General features: G+C 44.3%; 1 protein-coding gene and 1 pseudogene across 1 annotated transcript; one reads left to right on the plus strand and one right to left on the minus strand.

Moving 5' to 3' along the window:
* Positions 1 to 1,629: 1,629 nt before the first annotated feature.
* LOC146387902 (keratin, type I cytoskeletal 13-like) lies at positions 1,630 to 5,243 on the plus strand. The gene is made up of 7 exons (XM_084924942.1): positions 1,630 to 2,134; positions 2,580 to 2,662; positions 3,733 to 3,889; positions 3,980 to 4,141; positions 4,425 to 4,550; positions 4,633 to 4,856; positions 4,991 to 5,243. Exons 1-7 carry the CDS (start codon positions 1,700 to 1,702, stop codon positions 5,157 to 5,159), a joined length of 1,356 nt encoding a protein of 451 aa, XP_084781068.1. The 5' UTR covers positions 1,630 to 1,699; the 3' UTR covers positions 5,160 to 5,243.
* Positions 5,244 to 10,895: 5,652 nt separating this feature from the next.
* On the minus strand, positions 10,896 to 12,272 carry LOC146387903 (uncharacterized; annotated as a pseudogene).
* Positions 12,273 to 24,268: the final 11,996 nt, after the last annotated feature.

The raw sequence follows: 24,268 nt of genomic DNA on the forward strand, positions 1-24,268 counted from the left end.
AACTTTGTTGTTTGCAAACCTTGTGTATATGATTTTAAAATTGACAATTTATATTTGTATTTAAAGTTATGAAATATGATTCAATAAACATGTTTGTGGTTGTTACAGTAAAAATATCACTTTTTCTACTCGGATTTTATGTTTTTTGTCTGATTTTAGATCAACTGTGTTAATACAGTCTGTCAAAATGAAAACATGACTGTAAATTCAGACACGTGAGGTTGTGCTGAAAGGATGAGACCAAACAAGGCAAGTAAATAGTTTTTAAATGTGAAATTAGGAGGGAAAATCAAAAGTAGTTAAAAATGGCCGATTATACCCTGGACCCCAGAGGGTTAAACGTTTTTTTTTAAAGTAACGCAATAGTTACTTTTCAAGTAATTAAGTACTTTTAGAATATTGTAACTCAGTTACTAACTCGGTTACTTTTTTGAAGAAGTAACTAGTAACTGTTATTAATTACGCTTTCAAAATAACTTACACTGCTTAACTTAACTAACTTAACTTACCCAACACTGGTTAGGACCAGAATCAGCAGCATTTGCCCAGTTAATGAAATTCTGGAGCCTTCTTGAGACTCCAGACTACATTGGCTCAGGTCAGTGCTTCTGTGTGGAGCATGGAAAAGCTGCACAAGTCCAGTAACTGCATCAAGTCGTCTCAGTCTGAAGGCCAACAGAGCAGTGGCCCGACCTGGAGCCTGCAAGGAAAAGGAGAACAGGGAGGACGGAGAAAGGGCCAGGACAGAGAGGGAGGAGCACTGGGCATATTATTTACTGGAGGTGAGATCATTTCAATTTAAACAACAGCAAAATTGTTTTTATTTGCATCACAAATTTCATGCAGATTTAATTTAATTCGTTTGCATCTTTAACAAGGTTCTCATCACGTCTGGCGTGCAGTCAGAAAACCTCGCCTTTGGCTTTGTGTTTGTTTAAAATGACACTATAACTATGTCAACAACTAGGACGCTCTAACACTCAAAATATGAGTAAAGTGAGCAACACTTTACTCATTTTAAACCTAAGATTGAAATTTCACTTTAAAGTATGACAGTGAAATATCCCTGATGACTCGAATGGACGTGTTTTATGCTTTATGGCTCTGGACAGGCATGGATGAAAAATGCATGTAAAGCTGCAGGGCTGTGATTCTCTCCGGCCCAGAATCAATGGGTTAATGCTTATGCAGGATAATCTCTTGAGCTCTGCGGCTTTTCAGAAGTGTTTGGTTGAACTTTGGACCTCGAGTTTCAGCCGCTCCTCAGTTTACTGAAGATTAAACTGCTAAACGAGCATGAAAGCAACACAACACATCAGGAGAGTCACTCCAGTGAGACAGGATTTGTCTTGATCGGAGGCTCTAACTAAATATCATCTGTGTCTGAACTGGTTTCCTCGAACCTGTCAGCCCCTATGATGTGAAATGAAACTTGGCGTGATGTCTGTTATTCACTGTGTTGACTGTGAGTGGATTCCACATTCTTAGGCACACCCTAAACCATTAAGCTTTCTGCTGTTCGTGACTGAAACAGTCACAGGTGTCTCCTCCCAGGCTCGGCGCCAGCTCACCATCATCCCTCCTCCTCCTCACTCGCTCATCTGAGAGTATAAAAAATCCTGCGCTGTCTGAGCGCTCCACTTTCTCCTCTTCAGCTGAAGCAGAAAGACAGCATCCTTCATCCTCATCATCACACGAGATGAGTTCCTTCAGGTCTGCTAGTGTGGGAATGTTCCAGGGCAGCAGCAGGTCCCTTTCTGGCACCTTGGGAAGAGCCAGAATGTCTACTGCTTCATCCGCAATGTCTCTGTTTGGTGGTGGCGGTGGTGGAGGTGGAGGTCAATCTGCCTACAGCTTTGGCTTCAGCGGTGGAGCAGGTGGCGGTGGAGCAGGTGGCGGTGGTTTTGGGTTTGGAGATGGTGCTGGTGACATCATTGGGCTCTCTGCCAATGAGAAAGCCACCATGCAGAACCTGAACGACCGTCTGGCCTCCTACCTGGGAAAGGTGCGCAAGCTGGAGGTGGCCAATGCCGAGGTGGAGAAGAAGATCAGAGAGTTCCTGGAGAAGAAGACCTCCCCCTCCTCCAAAGACTACAGCCAGTACTACAAAACCATCGCAGAGCTGCATGGAAAGGTAGGCTCACCTTTGTTTAGTCACATGACCAAGGTGCACGCACAGCATCGCTCAGCCGTGCATCAGCTTCATCTTCGGCTCCAGGGTCTGTTTCCCGAAGCAGAAAAAAGCAGTGCACTGCAGTCAGAGAGTAAAGCACCACAAAGCATTTAAAAACACAAAGGAGGATGTGAAGGTGAATAAGAGTCAGAACAGAAGGAAACACCCGAGAAAGACGAAGGTGTGACATCACAGCCTCACACTTTTAGCACTTTTCACAGAAACTAAGAAAATCTGTTTGTGCAGCGTGAAGATAAAAGAAACGAGCAGATTAAAAACCTCACTGCAGAAATGTATCATTTATATTTAAGATGACATCATCACATAAAGCTGAACTCGGTGCTCTGTAAGTTTGTCTTCACCTGTAAAATCTGATATTCTTAAACTGCCCTGTTTTCACCTTCAGATCCAGGATGCTACCAAAATCAACGGTGGCATCTACCTCTCCATCGACAACGCCAAGCTGGCCGCTGAAGACTTCAGGCTCAAGTGAGTGAACGAGTTTGTTAATGAAGCCAGCAGTTCATTTATGACACGTTGAGTATGAATGAAAAACATATTTCATGGTTTGTTTTTCCAGTCAAATATGAATGAGGGGGACTTGTAGTGGCTCGTGTTTAGGGGAAGCACACATTAATCTTAAGACCTCAGTCTGAGTTTTTAAAAGAGTTTTTTTGTTTCCTGTTCTCATGCTGTCCTCATAGCCCAGCATGAGTAGAGGTCTCTTTTTTTCCTCTTGTACTTTCCCATTGTAGTGTACATTTCAGTGTTTTTCTGTAATGCAACCGTTCTCTGACTTGTACCCCATGTGACGTCTGTGTCGTGTGTGTACGGTCGGGGGCGGGTTCATTCCACTGCATGTGGCGAATAAAATTTGAACTTGAACTTGAAAAGATTTTAATAAGCAACAGAAAATAAAGAAAAAATGTAACAGTAACTCCACAGCTGTGTGCAGCTAGCTTTTTAATTTATGACTTTGTCACGCCTGCAAACCACAGCATGACATCATAATTAAATAACGCTCTTTCAGATCCTAAACCACACCCACTTTTCACTCACTGTCACTCTTATTTCCTTAAGGTAGCTCTTGCTGTATATTAGCACTATTCAGGCTTTGCAGTCACATGACCACTAACCATGTGATGTTAACTTGTCTAATGCTGGCAAACAAAAAAAGCCTAACCAGCACAGAAGTGTGCATCCCCCTGTCGCTGGGCGAGAGAGAACCACCGCTGTGGTTACTAGTCCAGCACTAAAGTCAAGTTTACATGGAGGAGAGCAGCTCGTGTGCAAACAATCCTAACTTCTCGCAGAGCGGCAGTAAAACAGGAAGCAACGAACGCTGGCCTTCAAAGTAAAAGCAACTTCTTCCTGCTGAAGCCAAAACATTTCAAACAGCAGAGCTTTTACTTTAAACATTCTTCATTTCCAGTTTCAGTTTCACTGCTGCTCAGAGAGTCGTTGGTTTGCAGATAGTTCAACGGCTTAGATGCAACCAAATGAGGTTTTTCTGTTTCTGATTGTTTGGGAAATTTCTGAATGCTTGTGTTCTTCTGCAGGTACGAGAACGAGCTGGCCATGCGTCAGTCCGTGGAGGCCGACATCGCCGGGCTCAGGAGACTCCTGGATGAGCTGACTCTGACCAGGACTGATCTGGAGATGCAGATCGAGGGCCTGAAGGAGGAGCTGGTCTTCCTCAAGAAGAACCACGAGGAGGTCAGTGAGTTCTTGCTCTGTGTTTGGAGATAAATAATATCCCAGCTATTAATAGATGTCCATTAATGTGTCTCCTGGTTGTATTTGTAGGAGCTGCTGGCCATGCGGACTCAGATGAGCGGTCAGGTAAATGTGGAAGTGGAAACTGCTCCTCAGGAGGACCTCAGCAAGGTCATGGAGGAGATCAGAGAGCACTACGAGAGTCTCATTGCCAAGCAACGCAAAGAACTGGACGCCTGGTTCCAAGCGAAGGTGAGGCAGGATTTTTAACTCAGGAGATAAACAATCCCAGAAGATGAGCCTCTGACTTCTTCTCTAGCATCACCAGGATGTTTCTGGGTTTTCCATTCAGTTTTATTCATACAGAAGAAACCACAACCACAGCTGTTGTAAAGACTCCACAATAATACTAATGGCTTGTTTTGTAGACACCGAGCATGATGGGTGCATCATACCTGGTGCCTGGATGGACGAGGGGTGAATGACTTAATATTGATCTAAATAAACATCACAACATTGTTTTTGGTCCTTTCAGTCAGAAGCGCTGAACAAAGAAGTCGTCATCAGCACACAAACCATGCAGACGTCCAAATCAGAGCTCACAGATCTCAAACGGTTGCTGCAGAGCCTGGGGATCGAGCTGCAGTCACAGCTCAGCATGGTCAGTATCACAGCACAGCACACAAAGGTTTTCATAGCTTTCCAGAAAACGCACTGAGCCTCCTCCTCTGTGCCTCCTGCAGAAAGCCGGGTTGGAGGGCACGCTGGTTGAGACTCAGAGCCGGTACGCCATGCAGCTGTCTGGTTACCAGAACCAGGTACTCATGCTGGAGGAGCAGCTGGTGCAGCTGAGGGCAGACCTGGAGCGGCAGTCCCACGAGTTCCAGATGCTGCTGGACATCAAGACCAGGCTGGAGATGGAGATCGCCGAGTACAGGAGGCTGCTCGAAGGAGATGGCACCAGCAGGTCAGAGTCTTTACCTGTAAAAACGTTTAGGACAGACTAATATGAAAAATGCTTTAGTGACAGCAAACAAATGTTTCTAAAATATTTATATTCAGTGATTAAATCCAGACTGTCCTGTTTGTCTCCTACTGCAGCAAAACCACCACCTCCAAAACCTCCAAAACCTCCTCCTCCACCTCCTCCACCTCCTCCACCGCCTCCTCTGGGACCACCAGCGTCACCACCAAAAAACAAATCGTCATCGTAGAGGAGGTCGTGGACGGGAAGGTGGTGAGCTCCCACAAAGAAGAGGTCACCCTGTGAGTTCCAGCAGAGGGCGCTCTCACAGAAATGAACATGCAAATAAAAATCCGCTGAGGAGTTTCAGAATAAAAATGTGTTTTGTGTCTTTTGTTTAGGGCTGAAATTCAAATTAAGTTCAGTTAAATTAATCAGGTCCAGGAAGTGAACAAATATACTGTGTTAGCTGTTGAGTCACAGTAATTTCAGGTTCCTCATCTTCAGAAACTGTCATGTAATTGGACAATTCAGTCAAAAGCTGGTTAAAGGTGTGAAGTTGGTGACGGTGTTTCTGTGAAGCTGCAAGATGCAGTCAAAGGACAAATGTCTATCAGAGATAGAGCAGGAAGATTGCACTCATGCATTTATTACTTCCAGGCTGGACGTTTTTTTCTTCATAATATTGTAACGTGAGGGTTCACTAGATGGTTTGGAATCTCTCTGAATAATTAGGAACAGCAAGATGGAGACGGATAACTTTTTAGCAGCCTCTTTACTCTCAGCACACAGCAACAACAACCCACACTTCCCGTGTGCATGAATACTTCACTGGCCTCGCAGAAGCCAGGAAATCTCATACTCAGATCAAAACAGGGAAAACAACTAGGTAGATATAACACATACTTATTACTGGTTTGAACATGCATGTCTAAACATTCAAACGTGTAAACATGTAAATATCAAAACACGTAACCACCAAATAGCTACATAACTAGCTTTATAACCTTTGTAAACACCTCTTTGTATATCAAATTAGATTTAATTTACTTCTACACTTTACAATATCATAATTACACAAAGCTACAGACCCACTCTTACCCAATTAGCTAGCAGCTAATGACCCTCACACCTGTGCAGTTAATAAAAGTAATGTTTGTCATGCTGTTGCACACGTGTAACAGGGTCATAAATCACATCTTGTTATAATTACACAAAATGTGTTCTAAACCCCCAAACCGTTCCTGTTATACCTGACTGTTAGGACCTCCAAGCCTGTAGTTATGTTCGTTATCAGTTAGAGCCCCCCCTCATTGTTGTTCTTCTTTGGTGCAACCCTATAAATACAGTGCACCCCTCTGGCCCCTCCCCTTTTCTACAATTCCCCTGTGGGAGCGGTTGGTGTCATTTCTTTCCAACACTGTAAAACACACATATAATGCATATTTAGCCACCCTGATGTTTCTGATTGCAATTTTAGTTCAATTATTGTCATCATTATGCCTGTTTTTTGTTAGATGCTATAAATGTGTAGTACGTGTGTGCGATATGTGTGTTCTAGGGAACGTGAACGCTAGCATGAATAGATCATTCTTGCTAGCTTGGAAGTTGTGGTGGGCTGAGCTAACCCTCTTCCCCACTGTTTGTATTTGGTCGTAGGAGCTGGAGAGGGCAAACTATTTATTTGGAGGTTTTTCTTTCACCTTTTATCGTCAGGATCAGACACAACGCAGAACCACACCGCTTACACACACAGCACGCTCATTTGTTTCAGTTTGTCGGTTGCTACAAGACAACTGAACAACATGTACATAGTAACACTGCTGTGTGGTGTAGTCTACCGTGTACGCTCTACTCCTACTTACTGGTTTTTGTGGCACCAGTCTGCGGCTCCCAATTAATTTGTGTGTTTCTCCTACAGCTCCGCACCGCTCAGGCGCAAAAGAATGTGCGTGTTCTTTGCAAGCTCTTCCCAGCTCATAACCGACGTGCTCTGCTGTCGAGGGCGAGCATTGGTTAAAAGTCATCATGCTTTTATTTAGCAAAATTATGATTTATAATTAAATGTTTTTGTTGAGGGGCACAGGCAGGACTCCACACACACACACATTAAAAAAAGAGAGAAAGAAAAGGGCACCTGGGGCACCCAAGAGGAAAGGGGCAGGTGCTCAAGCCCCCTCCGCCCCCCCTCGCTGCACGTGCCTGGGCCTACTCCATGGTTCTCTCCAACAGAAGTCTGCTCAGGTCTATTTTAATATTAAGTGATTCTACATTACTCTGCTTTGGGGATAAATATTATCACCAGAATTTCTTGCACAATATTTATACTCAGCATGTTTCTGACGACTGCAACAAGTTCTCAAGACCCAAGTGTGGAGGAGACACAACAGGCCAAAAATTCCCAAAACTGAAACCTTTATTGAACACAGTGAGCTGAGGGAGGCCCTACCCTGACAAACAAGACTCTTCTGGGATACTTATCATTATCTAAGTGTAAAATAAAGGTAAAATTCAGAGGTTGCAAATCGTGTGTGCACTGCTTGACTTTTTCTTATTTTTACGTTTTTACAATGTCACATCAGCGCATCTGTGTTTATTAATACATGTTTCATATAAATAATATAACTATACTACAGACCAATTACATGCTGTAATGTTCCTTACTCAGGTGATTGTGCTGATTACATGGAAACATTTGCCTGCAGTGTTGAAGCTGATCCCCAGCAGACCGGCTTTACTGCTACATGAAAAGCATCCAAGGAAGTCCCTCAAATATGAGCCAGCATACTGCATGTGTGTGGATGGGTGGATGAGTTTTAACTCGGCTGTCAGACACCATCAAAGGAAAGCTGCTCATAAACAAACAAATCATATAAACCTGAAAATATTTAATCTTCATAAAGATTTGAGCCTCCTGCATGATTTATTTTTGATCAACCTATCTCTAATAATCGGCTATGTACCACAGGCCTTCAAGCTGGCTGTAGTTAAACCTTTACTCAAAAAGCATCTCTAGACCCAGCAGTCTTAGCTAATTATAGGCCAATCTCCAACCTTCCTTTATATCAAACATCCTTGAAAGAGTAGTTGTCAAACAGCTAACAGATCATCTGCAGAGGAATGGCTTATTGAAGAGTTTCAGTCAGGTTTCAGAGCTCATCACAGCACAGAAACAGCTTTAGTGAAGGTTACAAATGATCTTCTTATGGCCTCTGACAGTGGACTCATCTCTGTGCTTGTCCTGCTAGACCTCAGTGCAGCGTTCGATACTGTCGACCATAATATCCTATTAGAGCGATTAGAACATGCTGTAGGTGTTACAGGTACTGTGCTGCAGTGGTTTGTATCATATCTATCTAATAGACTCCAATTTGTGCATGTAAATGGAGAGTCCTCTTCACACACTGAGGTTAATTATGGAGTTCCACAGGGTTCAGTGCTAGGACCAATTCTGTTTACATTATACATGCTTCCCTTAGGCAGCATCATTAGAAGACATAGCATACATTTACACTGCTATGCTGATGACACCCAGCTCTATCTGTCCATGAAGCCAGATAACACACACCAATGAGTTAAACTGTAGGAATGTCTTAAAGACATAAAGACCTGGATGGCCGCTAACTTTCTGCTTCTTAATTCAGATCAAACTGAGGTTATTGTACTCGGCCCTGAAAATCTTAGAAATATGGTATCTAAGCAGATTCTTCCTCTGGATGGCATTACCTTGGCCTCCAGTAACGCTGTGAGGAACCTTGGAGTCATTTTTGACCAGGACATGTCCTTCAACGCACATATTAAACAAATATGTAAGACTGCTTTCTTCCATTTGTGCAACATCTCTAAAATTAGAAATATCCTGTCTCAGAGTGACGCTGAAAAACTGGTTCATGCATTTATTACTTCCAGGCTGGACGACTGTGATTCATTATTATCAGGAAGTCCTAAAAACTCCCTGAAAAGCCTTCAGCTAATCCAAAATGCTGCAGCAAGAGTCCTGACAGGGACTAGAAAGAGAGAGCAGATTTCTCCTGTTTTGGCTTCCCTTCATTGGCTTCCTGTTAAATCCAGAATTCAAAATCCTGCTCCTCACATACAAGGTCTTAAATAATCAGGCCCCATCTTATCTTAATGACCTTGTAGTACCATATCACCCTATTAGAGCACTTCGCTCTCGCTCTGCAGGCCTACTTGTTGTTCCTAGAGTATTTAAAAGTAGAATGGGAGGCAGAGCCTTCAGTTTTCAGGCCCCTCTTCTGTGGAACCAGCTTCCAGTTTGGATTCAGGAGACAGACACTATCTCTACTTTCAAGATTAGGCTTCAAACTTTCCTTTTTGCTAAAGCATATAGTTAGGGCTGGACCAGGTGACCCTGAATCCTCCCTTAGTTATGCTGCAATAGACGCAGGCTGCCGGAGGATTCCCATGATGCATTGAGTTTTTCCTTTCCAGTCACCTTTCTCACTCACTATGTGTTAACAGACCTCTCTGCACTGAATCATATCTGTTATTAACCTCTGTCTCTCTTCCACAGCATGTCTTTATCCCAGCAGATGGCCCCGCCCCTCCCTGAGCCTGGTTCTGCCGGAAGTTTCTTCCTGTTAAAAGGGAGTTTTTCCTTCCCACTGTCGCCAAAGTGCTGCTCATAGGGGGTCATATGATTGTTGGGTTTTTCTCTGTATCTATGAAGCGCCTTGAGGCAACTTTTTTTGTGATTTGGTGCTATATAAATAAAATTGAATTGAATTGAATTGAATTGAATTGAATTGCATGCTCCTCAGCACCAAATCACAACAACAGTCGCCTCAAGGCGATTTATGCTGTAAGGTAGACCCTACAATAATAAAATGTCTTCATGAAATACCATTTGGGCCTCTTGGAGGTGGGAAGCTTGGTCTCTTAGAAGATCAGTTGATAACTCGTACAAAGCGTTGTGTGTTTGTCTTTGTGTTGTGACTTCAACATTTTGAACACTTGGCCTGTTTACTGCAGCAAACAAAGGCAGAATGAAAATGCAAGCAAAAGTTAAAACACTGACTCATCTCAGAGACATTCTCAGGTATCCACACACAGGAATGACAGGAGTTAAACTTCCTGCTCTGACCTGTGTTTGTCATCTTCCTGGAGGTGGAGGTGGGACCAGCTCCAACCAGCCTATGGTATTGCTGAGCATTAATCAGACTTTAATCTGAGCAGTCAGAGAATAAATCTTTAAAATCTGTAACAAGTCACATCAGAAAAACATGAAGGAGGAAGTAAAGGTTGATACAAATCAGAACGACATGAGAAGTAAAGTGTGACAATTACATTTACATTTCTCACAGAAACACGTGCGCAACGACTAATTTACATTTATAATAGCAATAATTTAATGATGACTGATAGGTTTGTAGCATAAACCTATTCGCTGGAACGTTAAGGACAACTTGCTACACAGCAAAAAGCAAGACACAAGGCACCAAAGTTCTTCGTGTTACTCATGCATGAGGGAGACCTGCCTGGAGCCAAGTGTCGTTCCACCACTTGACCTCCGTCAGACTCTCAGCCAGGTTCCCCATAGCACTCCTTTTATTGTGGTTACATGAATATGCATAGGGTCATTAACATATAACATCTTACATAGATATACATGTGAACAAAGAATACTGTGTGTGTGTGTGTGTGGGGTCAGAGTGTGACCCCATAAAGACTTCCCTAAACCTGCTGGTCTGGAAGTCCAGCAGTTCATCTAAACAAAAGGCACTTAGACTAAAACAGATATAGCTACGTTTATCCTACCATAAAACAATAAAACAAGGTACGACCTCTTCCCATGCTCCCAGGACCAAGCCTTTGCAGCCTGCTAAAGATCACACATCCTATCACTACACAATTGATTATACACCTCTAAGCATATATGGTTAAATATTTCCTAATACAAATGACAATAATAAAATCTAAACCCATCATCACCACCCTGTATTGTCATTTTTTAAGGCTATACGGCGTATATATATCTTCAGCTCTACACCACTTGTCAACATTTTCAGTGCAGGCTTCATTTCATACACACATATTAGCCTTAGCATCCATGTCACTCTGCTGCAACAGTATGTAATTGGTAAAGGTGTTAGCAATAATTTTATTCACCATCGATCTTACACATGGCAAAATGCAACCTGTAAACAAGCAAAGCAACGCCAATAATGTAAGAATGGGAGTCAAAAACTTTAAGAACATATTCCACCATGGTCCAGATGTCAACCAGGCTATCCAGCCTTGTGACGGGTCTCCTCCTGATGTGTGGTCCGCCACATATTTCTGCAGAGCAGTTAAGTTCTGCAGTGCCTCATAGATGTCTCCTCCAGTCATATATCCATCCGGGATAAACGTACAACACGTCTCTCCAATCAGCTTACACACTCCTCCTTGTGATGCTGTTATCAAGTCCAGGGTCAGCCTGTTCTGCAGTACCATCGTTCTGATGGCCTTTTGCTCCTCCGCTAAGACTGTTCCCAGAGTCTTAGTGCGATTAATGTGTCACAGTAGGGCATACCGGTTGATCTCCACATGATCCCGCACCTCTGCAACTCCGATGTTTGGGATCAGACTTTGGAAGAATTTAGCTCCTCCACTCCAAATGCGAAATTCTCGCGGCACTCCAGTGTCTGCTGTCACTCCAAAAGAGTTTGGTGAGGCTATATCCACCTCACGCTTCTGTCGGTTGCTAGGGTGATGTTCAACTCTGTCCATGAAGAAGACATGATCCGATAACTTCACCAAGGCACACAATCCTCCCCATCCCTCAGGGACTGATAGATAGGCTTTATGTCCACACAGGAAATACCAATCAGCCAAAACTCTTGTTCCTTTACTGCTCGGCACCGTCCTTGCACATCCTGTCCACTTCTGACTTTTTGCTGTTACTGGTATTCTGTAAACCAGGTTGAACTTGCATTCAGTCCTCCTTAATGTCAAGTTCTCAGCGCACTTCGCACTGGTCAAGCATTTCATACACCTGCTCTCATTCTCTGGAGGGCAGTAGGTGTATATGTATCCACATAAGCGAAGCGGCAGCTCCCCCACTGACAGTGATCCATTGTTCATCACACACAACGGCAATTGAGCTGTGTTCAGCTTGTTCAGCAATATTATGTCTGGCAGTGGGTCTGACACTTGAGGCCAGGCCAATAAGTCAGTTTGCCCAGAACAATTCACGTTTAGAAGTGGCGACTTACTCCAGGTGATGTTCAGAGGTGCACTATAGTTGGCCTTGGACCAGAGGACTCTGTTGCCAGGATGAGTTGCTAAGCCCAACAGACACCAACTCCTGTCCTCTGGTATGCTGTACAGCCACAGTCCAGATGTATATGCGGATAACGGCATATGAGCACACACATAGAAGTCCGTCCTATTGTTCAAGTGAGCAGTTGTATTCATAAACTGCCACCAAAAGTTTGTAGAATAGCCATGAGGGTATTGGGTGTGGTTTCCTTGGACATACAGGGTCTCCACAGCTGACCATGATGACATCAAAGCCATTACACCCAGCAGGGTAGACAACACTTTACCAGCCATTCTGATGAGTACCTGTGGCTCAGTTGGTTTCTTCACCGGATTGAGACGAGGGGCCCTGGAGGCTTTCCCCCCCTTTGTACCCGGTCTTCCTGCCACTTACTCCGAGCTGGCCTGGATGTGTGTCACCTTTTTGCAGTGGCTTTGGTGTATCCAGGTGGGTCGTTCTGCGATCTTCACAGCTGTTGGTGTTGTCAGCAGAGCCTGGTACGGTCCGTCCCACCGTGGCTTCGACCAGCACTTCCTCTTTATGACCTTTATCAGCACCCAGTCCCCTGGCTTCAGACGTTCTTCCTGTACAGAAACAGAATCATCTGGCAGATTATTTGCACTCATGACTTCTTTGCTTTTCAGCATTTTAATCATCCAGTCTGCTAGTGTGTTTTCTTCTTCTGCTTTATCATTATCATTACAGAACACTGGAACTCTAAATGGCCTGCCATATATTATTTCAAAAGGCGTTAGGCCATTATCAGTTGGCGTGATTCTCATATACATTTTCACTAGCTCAATGCAGTCTACCCATGTTCTGCCTGTTTCCTCCATTGTTTTCCTGAGTCTCAGCTTTACTGTGCCATTAGTCCTTTCAACCAGCCCTGCACTTTGTGGGTGGTATGAGCAGTGGTTTTTCAGCGTTATCCCCAGATGTTGTGACATTTTCTCAATTACTTCATTCACAAAATGAGGACCATTGTCACTGTAAATAGTTTGGGGAATCCCATGCTCTGGGATCACATTTTTGCATATTGCTTTAGCCACTGAAATAGCATCTGCTTTCTTAGTGGGGACAACTTCTACCCACTTTGAGAACGGGCACACAATTACCAGGCAGTACCTGTAGGTGTTACAGTTAGACAACTCGATGAAATCCATATGGATTACTTCAAATGGGTAGCTGGGTCTGGGAAACCTTCCTCTTCTAAGTCTGAGGTTTCCCTGAGCATTATGTTGACAACATATTAAACATGCTTTACAAAAATGTTTTGAATAAGCATTGAATCCCAGTGTGAAAAACTGCCGTTCGACTGCTGCTAACATCCCGGCTGTTGAGACATGGCAGAGCCCATGGCTCAAAATTGCAGCAGTCCTATATAAGTTTTTAGGCAATATAGGTTTATCACAAAGATAGTAGACATCACCTCGCAGGCTTGCTCCTTTAGTGAGCCACAGCTGCTTCTCAGCTGGAGGTGAGTGTGACAGCATGTCTGCTAACACATCATGTGTGATGGGCATAGTTTGCTCCTGAGACGCCAGAATATGAACCCCATGTGTTCCAAGGGCCGCTTCCTTTGCAATTTTATCTGCAAAGGCGTTGCCTAGTACAATGGGGTCAGTGCCACGTGTGTGTGCTGCACATTTACAAACTGCAACTTTACTAGGCAGTAAGACTGCTTTCAACAGGTCCTGTAAAAGTGTTGCATGCTCCACAGGTTTCCCTGTTGATGTTGTCATGCCTCGTCTTGACCACTGAGCGGCAAAGAAATGAAGTGTAGCATATGCATACTGACTGTCTGTATATATAGTCACTGCCTGCCCTTCAGCTGCTTTGCAGGCTTCCGTCAAAGCCACTATCTCAGCTGCTTGGGCAGACATGGAATGTGATAACTGCCCAGCACGGATGACCTGCACATCATCCACAACAGCAAAGCCCGTTTTAGTCTTTCCCTCTGCTGTTTTAAAACTGGAACCATCAACAAACCAAACCTTGCCCTCAGTGAGTGGTATGTCCATTAAATCACTTCTAGGTTTACACTGTGTTTCTACATGCTCACTACACACATGTGGTGCACCCTCCTCCTCTGTGGGCAACAATGTAGAGGGATTCAAAGTTGTACACCGCTTAATAGTTATGTGTGGCTGGGAGAGCAACAGTGACATTAAAGATAAGTGTCTTGCAGGTGACAAGAATGTCATTTTAGTCTGCAGCAATAAAACATCCACCTCATGTGGAACTAGCAGGGTCAAAGGGTGAAACAAAACAATCTCACCAGAACACTTTACGGCTTCAGCGGCTGCACACACAGATCGCACACAGTGAGGTAAGGCACAAGCCACTGGATCCAGCCTCTTAGAATAATAAGCTACTGGCTTCATTCCACCTCCACATTTTTGTGCTAACATGGATGTCATAAAATGCCCTTTACAGTCAACAGTTTGAACAAAAGGCTTGTTATAATCTGGAATTCCTAGAACCGATGCTCCTGTCAGCATCTGTTTCAGCATGCACAGAGCTTGCTCCCCCTCAGGGGTCCAACTTAAACTTTCTGACATAGCTAAAGGTTTACTGTACATCATATCTAATAATGGCTGCGCAATTTCAGAGTAATGGGGCATCCACGATCGACAGAAATTTAGCAACCCTAGGAATTGCATCATGTGTTTCTTTGTCACTGGCCTAGGTGCTGTCAAGATAGCTGTTTTCCTCTCTGGATGTATGCTCTTCCCTGCTGCACTAAGCAGATGTCCTAAAAATTTCACTTCTGTCTTTACCCACTGTAGCTTTGAAAGTGAGGCCTTGTTACCTGCCTCAGCTAAGTGAGTCAGCAATGCCAATGATATGTCTTTACAGTTCTTCTCTGAATTGGATGCAATCAAAATATCATCGACATATACCAACATCTGTGAATGTGATGGAATCACAAAATCAGACAGACAATTTGTAATATTCTGTGTGAAAATTGTAGGACTGTCACAAAAACCTTGCGGCAATCTGGTGTATGTGTATTTTTTGCCTTGATACGTGAAACCAAACCAGCCTTGTGAATTCTCATGTACTGGTATGGAAAAGAAAGCATTACTTAAATCTACCACAGTGAAGTGTGTCATGTCTGGCTTAAGCTGATTTAACAAGGTGTGGGGGTCGGGGACGCATGGAGCTATACTCTCCACTGCCTGGTTTACAGCTCTTAAATCTTGAATCATGCGCCACGACTGTGAATCAGCCTTTCTAACTGGGAAGATGGGTGTGTTACATACTGCTTGTGGAGCTTCAACTAGTATCCCTGCTTTAATCATATCCTCTATTACTGGTTTAATGCCTTCCACTGCATCAGGCTTCAAGGGATATTGTTTTACTCTTGGCCTAAAAGACGTTTTGGGCTTTATTACTACTGGACTCGCTGTTGTTATTAACCCCACATCAGTCTTCCCAGTAGACCAGAGCTTCTGTGGGACCTGTTTAAGCTCCGGGTGATCTTTGACATCTACAACATATCATTCTGCTGTGTCATTCTCACTCCCCTTTAAATGTGTTTGTGGTGTAGTATGTGTCACCCATCCCAGCTTTTTACGAAAGATGCTGTGCTGCACGTCTGTCTCCCAACCCCCTCCAGCTTGCTGCCACATTCCAACACTCTCCCCCTGTCTCACCAAAGATGTTAAGTCTGTCCACTCAGCTGTGCCACTCTTTGTCAGTGAAATATGTGGTGTCTGCCCTGTAAAAAGTTGTTGTGCAGCTTCAGAAAGGATCACACTACATCCAGCCATAGTTTCACCATCAGTATATATTGCCTTTATGGTGATTCTCTGTGGCCCTAATTTCAGCACTTTATCTGTGTAGGCCTCATCAGGCCCTCAGTCTTAAATCTCAGTGTGACATGCAAGTCTTCTGGTGGCTGTATGTCATGGTTAGTTGTCAACATTTCCTCAGCTGCAGCTAACAGTTTACAGTTTATTTGATCAGGTCTGGAGGCCGACAGGTCAAGTGTCCAGTAATAATGCAAATCCCCACTGTCCTGATGAACCATTGTCTCAGCAGTTTCACCTTTTCCTGCAGCTATCATCCCAATGGATGTTGGAATTATTGAAATTCCAAGTTTCATCATCATATCTCTTCCCAAGAGGTTCACCGGACAAGTTGGGCACATTACAACTGAACCCTGAGCTGCCTCTCCTGTGGTAGGATCTCTAATCCACACTGGTTTAGAGATTCTATGCTGATTTAACTGACCATTTGCAGACTTCACATAAATTGTGCCATTTGAAGGGTCAACTCCTGACACATGATCTTTTAAAACTGTTTTATCTGCACCTGAATCACACAGAAATTGAACGGTTTTGCCTTGCACAGTTAACGTGCGAACTGGTTTTACTTCTTTCCCTGACAGATTTAACAATACTTCAGTTAAATCTAGAGTCTGAAACACAGGCTGTTGTAAATTCTGGCAAAGTAAGGGATCATTTGTACATGTATGTGTGTTAGCAGTGTCAACAGGTGCTAGTCATTTATTATAATAAGGGTTTCTTGGATCAGGGCGTTTATACTCTTCAGGCATACGATCAGGACACTCCCTTGCGTGATGGCCCATTTCCCCACATGCATAGCACTTATCATCTCTTTTACCACGGTTATCCTGGGGTCGCCATGGGCCTCTACCTCTCCTACTCCTGCCTCTGTTTTGCCCTCTTCCAGCCTGTCCCTGAAACAAAATTTCATCTACTAAAAAGGCAGCAGCCTCGGAGCTTTGTGGCTTCTTTTTTTTATTTTTAATAACTTCCTGTGCATGGCGGGCCCAGTTCATGCATTCAACGGACCCGTCAGTGTTCTGATTAACATTTTGTTTTCTGATGAGAGCAGCAATGCGTGGATGGAAGCCATTCATCAGAGCATGTTTTAACTGCTGCTGATATGGGCTGGCCTTCTCTGCACTCTCTTCAAGGCCGCTATGTTCTTTGAAAACTTCCTCTAATCTTGCCCTGAACTCATGAACATCCTCTCCTGCTTTCTGCATGCATTGGGCGATTTTGTTGTAATCTACAGAAGCTTTAAAAGTATTTCTAAGACGCTCATAAACCCCATCAACTTGGCCTCTTAAATTTGCATGTCCATAGGCAGTGTTGGGAAGGTTACTTTTAAAATGTATTCCATTACAGATTACAGATTACAGATTACAGATTACATGCCCAAAAATGTATTCTGTAACGTATTCCGTTACTCTCATCGAGTAACGTATTCTGAATACTTTGGATTACTTAATATATGCTGTTTACAACTACGTGAATGTACTATTGCTGTGATTTATTACTGTTACTGAAGGTCCGCGGCTCCGAACCGTAGCAAAGGGACCTCTGGCTAATATGGTGGGTTCCTTGTTGGGCTCGTAGCTGAAAACTAGCTTTACTTTGTTGTGTGGGTCAACTTTGCAGCGAGAGACAGAGAGAGGCGTTGAAAGGCTGCTGCAACGAAACTTATTCTTTCAGAGGAAAACACGAACACAGCGTACAGTCGAGTCTTAATAGTTTACTTACAACTGGGCTCGTCAGGCTCTCTTCTTGGCTGCAGTGGTTATTATTATATTTACATGCTTCCAGCTCCCGTTTCTGCTCGGTGACAGCTCGTACTTTTCCCTTTTCTCCCTCCCGCGCTCACAGACCCATAACGTGTATGGCAGTCCATTCTCCCAGCAGCACGGACTACACTGCCCATGATGCTACATTCTTTAGAGCTATACCTGTAGCATTCTACCTATTAGCTTAGCACAACAAAAACAACAACAAAAAGGCGCTCTCTCACCCAGGAAACACGCAGAGAGAGCGTCACCCTGTAACCATGGCAACCATAACGCTGCCGCCTGGAACAACAGAGCATAGCTGTCAAACAAAACCCAAACAGTCCTGACCCGCCATAATATGAAACAGGAAAGTACCGCCGTGTAATCCATTTATTTCAACAAAGTAACTGTATTCTGAATACCACCTTTTTAAACGGTAACTGTAACGGAATACAGTTACTCATATTTTGTATTTTAAATACGTAACGGCGGTACATGTATTCCGTTACTCCCCAACACTGTCCATAGGGTAGGACGGTATTACCATCCCTCCCTGTGTAGGTGCCTCGCACCCGAGCCCAGTTATATGTGAGACACTTCCTAAAAGTGGCTTCTGTTTCCTGACCGTTTAAGCGGTACGAGGAGCAGAGTTGCTTGTGTCGGGCGATAAATTCATCAACATTAGTCAACGGGTTTCCTAAACCTTTACATGCCTCTGCACATTCAGATTCAGTCCATGGCCTGTAAACACAAATAACACGGCTTCGGTCACTTTCAACACCAAAATGGGGATTCGCGACCTCCACCATGGGAAAGGTATCATGGAAAGGGTAGACAGGCATACCAGCTGCACTCGCCTCATCCCTTTTAGTTTTGGATCTAGTTCCATAAGGGCTTAAATATTGTGCTGCGGCATCCCCAAACTCCTGCCGTACTCTATCCTCCTCCTCTCTCTCTCTCTTCTCCTGCTCCTGCTTTTCTTCCTCCTCTCTGGCCTCTCTCTCTCTCTCTAATACTGCTCTACGCTGTTGGTCCCTTAACGTCAGCACCACTGAAGTAGACCGCACCGTCTCATCTTCAGGTTTCACAGCTAATGCCTGCAAAGCTGCTGTCTTCGCGTTCACTGCCTCCTGTCTTTTCTGCGCCTGCTCTAACCACAGTTTAGCGGACGCCAGTTGTAACTCTCTCTCCTGTTTCAATTTCCCTTTCGCACAAGCTGCCTTTACTGTCAACTGGTCTACTAACATTTGACATTGTCCTACAACCAATTTACCTTCAAAATCATATTTCTTGTGCCAATGTCCTAAATACTTTGCGCTACCGGGAGCGAATTTCATCATAAACTTCTCGTCACCCTCTGACACACTCTTGGTTGCTTGGGAACCCATAATAACAACAACAGCTGGCGTCACAGACCACGTGTTCTGCTCCGCACCCACTCACACAAACACACTCACACAACAACAACAACAACAACGACACAAAATAGGCCTATTGTCCAGCACAGATGGACTCCGCGGAACTTCTCAACACCCCACTGAGCGGTGGAGAACTCACTACAGTACCCCACAAAGCGGTCTGTATTTCACCCCACTAAGACGGTGAACCAAAATAAAGTTCGAACTGCGCAACTCTGCGACTTAATGCTTCTGTACTAAAACCCCACTGAGCGGCTTTGTACATCGCCCCACTAAGACGGCGAATTTTAGCCCCACTAAGCGGCCACGGACAACGCCCCACTGAGCGGCGAAGACGTACGATTATAGAAGTAGACTTTTTTTTTTTTTTTAACTTACTTGGAGTTGCTTATTGCGTGTAGCATCAGTCCCGAATCCCGTCAATCGTCATCCATCGAGGAGAAAAAAACAGACGGCTAATCCACCGGCCCGATGACGAATTCTCACGCCTCGGGACTTTGATGCAGGACCTCTATAAGTCCTGGCTGACGTCAGTCTGTCGGCGTGTCTCTTTTCCCCTCGGTGAATGTCGACTCCAGGGATCCGGCTCTCGAAGGACCAATTAATGATAGGTTTGTAGCATAAACCTATTTGCTGGAACGTTAAGGACAACTTGCTACACAGCAAAAAGCAAGACACAAGGCACCAAAGTTCTTCGTGTTACTCATGCATGAGGGAGACCTGCCTGGAGCCAAGTGTCGTTCCACCACTTGACCTCCGTCAGACTCTCAGCCAGGTTCCCCATAGCACTCCTTTTATTGTGGTTACATGAATATGCATAGGGTCATTAACATATAACATCTTACATAGGTATACATGTGAACAAAGAATACTGTGTGTGTGTGTGTGTGTGTGTGTGTGTGTGTGTGTGTGTGTGTGTGTGTGTGTGTGTGTGTGTGTGTGTGTGTGCGTGTGTGTGTGTGGGGTCAGAGTGTGACCCCAGAAAGACTTCCCTAAACCTGCTGGTCTGGAAGTCCAGCAGTTCATCTAAACAAAAGGCACTTAGACTAAAACAGATACAGCTACGTTTATCCTACCATAAAACAATAAAACAAGGTACGACCTCTTCCCATGCTCCCAGGATGTAGGTGTGCATTCCAGAGTGGAATACACACCAAGCCTTTGCAGCCTGCTAAAGATCACACATCCTATCACTACACAATTGATTATACACCTCTAAGCATATATGGTTAAATATTTCCTAATACAAATGACAATAATAACATCTAAACCCATCAATGACATCATCCATAAAGCTGAACTCGGTGCTCTGTAAGTTTGTCTTCACCTGTAAAATCTGATATTCTTAAACTGCCCTGTTTTCACCTTCAGATCCAGGATGCTGCCAAAATCAACGGTGGCATCTACCTCTCCATCGACAACGCCAAGCTGGCCGCCAAGCAGGACTGCCTGTCTGAGGCCTGTTGGCTGAAAACCTGAGCCAGACTTCTGACAGGCCAATGATTTTAGAGCGCAGCAGGAACCAGCAGGTGATGGAGGTCATGATGCTTTCCAGGAAGGCGTAGTAAAAAGTCATCATGATGGGTGTGCTGACTGCTAAGGAGGTGTAGCTGTTGGTGGCACCTCCTGAGAATCTCCTCAGTGTTGGCAGAATTTCAGGAGGTTGTCAAAGATGGTTCCCAGGTATTTGTACTCCTCAGCTACCTCCACTGGCTTCCCGTGGATGGTGGTGACCGAAGCAGCCAGATCCCTCTGCCTACTGGAGAAGGTCACCACCATCTCTTTGGTTTTGCTCACGTTCAGTTCAAGTTTGGAGCTGTCACACCACTCTACAAACTCATGCAGAGCGGGCCCGTGGTGCTGTGAGGGCCTGACAGCAGTGACAGGAGAACTGTGTCGTCAGCATATTTCACCAGGTGACAGCTGGGCTGTGTGGATCTGCAGTCATCAGTGTAGAGGATGAAGAGCAGGGGGGAGAGCACACAGGCCTGGGAGAAGCCATGGGAGGTCCTGTTGGTCAAAAAGTCCAATATCCACAGAATTAGCTGATCATCCAGGTGAAATCGTTTAGTGGGCAGGATGTGAGGCTGCAGAGTGTTGAACGCTGATGAGAAACCAGCAAACAGAAGTCTGGTGGAGGAGTCAGGGAGCTCCAGATGTTTGTGGATGGAGTCCAAGATGAAGATTTTTGCATCATCGACGCCTCTGCGTGCACGGTAAGCATAGCGACTTGATAGCGACTCCAACATCTAACTGGACTGAAATTTGACAGTTATTCGTACGTTCTGATTGGTTGCCGTCGTTTAAGTCAAATGTGCTTAAAAGAACTTAGTTGTCCAGGAGCAACGCTGTGCTGTAGGGGTTGTCTTTAAAATACAACATCACCATTATTTACTCCAACTTACATTAATATATTATTAATATCAATTTTGAAAATCTGATTTCATGTAGACCCCGAGATACTTATACTCTTCCACTTGGGGCAGGAACTCGTCCCTGACCTGGCGTGGGCACTGCACACTTCTCCGGCTGAGGACCATGGCCTCAGATTTAGAGGTGCTGAGTTTCAGTATCTCGGGATCTTGTTCACAAGTGACAGGAGCGGGAGATCGACAGCTACGGTGATGCGGACGCTGTACCGGTCTGTCGTGACGACAGAGCTGAATGTAAAGTCAAGTCAAAGTCAAATAAACTTTATTTATCCCGAAGGGGTAATTAAGATAGATGACACCGTGCCGACCGCACATACAATACACAAACATCACGTTGGGGAGACAGGTCAGGCTACACTGGCCGGTCGACCACACGAGCAGGGACCGGTAAAGTGAAGCTCTCAATTTACTGGTCGTCCCTATAGGCTCGGTGATATGTCGGGACTAAAGGCCTCCAGTGTGCTGACGCCCAGGAAACATTTTCCTGCAGACGGGTTTTACTGCAAGGTGATGAGCAGCTGAGATATGACAGCGTGTTACACAACGACTTATTTATAACTGAGATCTTATCCAACAGCCAGAAACAACAGATTATAGGTGTGTACAGAGTATAGTGTGTGTGTGTGTGTGTGTGTGTGTGTGTGTGTGTGTGTGTGTGTGTGTGTGTGTGTGTGTGTGTGTTAAGAATTAATGTTTAAATAATAATAATTTGCTGACAGATGAGAATCTTTTCATTTATGTGTTGATGTTTTATAACCGCACCGAAGTGAACGTCAGAGAGGAGTCCAGGTTATTTCTCTGCCACCACAAACTCACAGAACACACACACTCACACAAACACCACCACAACAACAACAACAACAACAACAAAAACTTATATCTGATTTAGTTCATGCACAAAGAAATGCTCGCTGTTCTCTGTAGCGCTCCATTAAGTATCCGGATGCTCCGTCCTTCATGTGTGGATGTGCTGGTGTTCTTCAAGATTGGCAACCAAAGACCCCGTCAGGTGAACCGCACGGATGTTCAAACTTAATTAAAGTTAAAACATTTTTAATGGTCATTGTAGAATAACTGAATCTACTTGTGATGGCTGCAGTTACAGTCACACAGTGGTAATATCTACCGAGCATCAGTGTTACAACAGAGGTTTAACCAACACGCACATTTTTCTGTCTTTCTTTCACCTCCAGAGACCCGAGCTCTTCCACAGCAGCATTTTTAATGTCTCTTTGATATTTGGGCTGATTGGGACCCGATGAATGTAAAAACAAAGAATCACCAGATTGTTTTTACCTGATTTTTGTTTTTACGAAAAATGAGAGCCACACATGAGGACATTCATTTAACATTTCAGTTAATGATGGTCATTTTGACCCAGTGTTTTGTGTTTCCTTTTGGCATCACCTCGTGTTTTGTGTTAATCCTGATGTTGGTATTAGTTCTTAGGGTTTGGTTCTTGTGTTTAGTGCTTGAGTGTTGTATCAGCCCTACCTGTGTCTGTCCTCTGAGCTCCGTTTGTGTCCCCGAGTTTGTGTTGTAAAACAGTCTGTGAGTTTCCTGTTTTACTTTGTAGGTTTGTGTCTCGATGTGTCCGTTAGTTCCAGCTGTGTCGCCTCCTGTGTGCCATTTCCTGATTACCTGGTGTGTGTGTTTATATTGTGTGTCTGCCTGTGCTCCTCGTCGCGTTGTCTGTGTTTCTCTGCATTAGCTGGTATTTCTCCGTGTCTCGTGTTCCTCTCCCTGTTGTGTGATCCAGGTTTTCCCAGTTTAGGTTTGTGTCTTCGTGCAGTCCTCGCCACCCTCGTTTCTGTGTATATTTCAGCCTTTGTGAATAAACGCTCACCTGCATCTCGCCGTTTCTTGCATTCTGTATTCTAAAATGAGTGCACATTTTAGTTTACACTGTTATGTATGATTTAATATTTCTTTGTTTCCTGAGTTCAGTTGCAGCTGCTCCCAGTCCATTGGTTGATGAGCGAAAAGGTGGAAAAGGGGCGGAGCAAGCCTATGTGGAGGTCTGCAAATTGGGTCATACCACTACTCTGGATAATGGGGGGAAATGGAATTTGTTATGTGTTCTACGCCTTTCTGTGTTTGAGTTTGCCCTTCGTCTCGTTCAGGTAGGTTAGTCAGTTTGAGTGAGTAGTACTGTTTGTTGCCAGAGTTCTGTTACTTTGACTTTTATAAGCCCGAGATTTAAATTCTCTGTTTGATTTAACCAAGTGTGATTTAGGGTCAAATAAAAAAAACGTATTTTGCAGTCTAACCTGTGCCTGACGCTCCTTCACTGCTCGGTCCATCACAATACTCAAATGTTATCAAGAATAACGTTTCTTATTTTCATTCAAGTGAATGTACATAGATATAAGTTTAAAAAATATAAGCAAGCGTGATCACACAGCTTGTGTACTCGGGACCGATCATTCGGACAACTAAGTCGGTGACTTTCGTCTGTGAAGTAATGACAGGCTGCTTTCACCCAGTGTCACCGAGTAGCAAGAGCAGATCAGCTGAGCAGGGTCTGAGTGCAGCCGACACTCTGAGCCCAGACAGGTTAACCCAGGGGTGGGCAATCTCAGTCCACGAGGGCCGGTGTCCTGCAGGTTTTAGATGTGTCCTCGAACCAACACAGCTGATTTAAATGGCTAAATTAGCTCCTCAACATGTCCTGAAGTTCTCCAGAGGCCTGGTAACGAACTATTCATTTGATTCAGGTGTGTTGACCCAAGGTGAGCTCT

This window comes from Perissodus microlepis, chromosome 4, assembly GCF_051167445.1.
Source record: "Perissodus microlepis isolate ML-2025 ecotype Zambia chromosome 4, ASM5116744v1, whole genome shotgun sequence".
NCBI lineage: Eukaryota > Metazoa > Chordata > Actinopteri > Cichliformes > Cichlidae > Perissodus > Perissodus microlepis.

Bases quoted from the DNA above. Each gene is read 5' to 3' on its own strand.
- LOC146387902 (XM_084924942.1), top strand. From the start codon at position 1,700: ATGAGTTCCTTCAGGTCTGCTAGTGTGGGAATGTTCCAGGGCAGCAGC. The intron at 3,890-3,979 runs GTCAGTGAGTTC...TTGTATTTGTAG, and splicing joins TCAAGAAGAACCACGAGGAG to GAGCTGCTGGCCATGCGGAC. The intron at 4,551-4,632 runs GTCAGTATCACA...TGCCTCCTGCAG, and splicing joins TGCAGTCACAGCTCAGCATG to AAAGCCGGGTTGGAGGGCAC.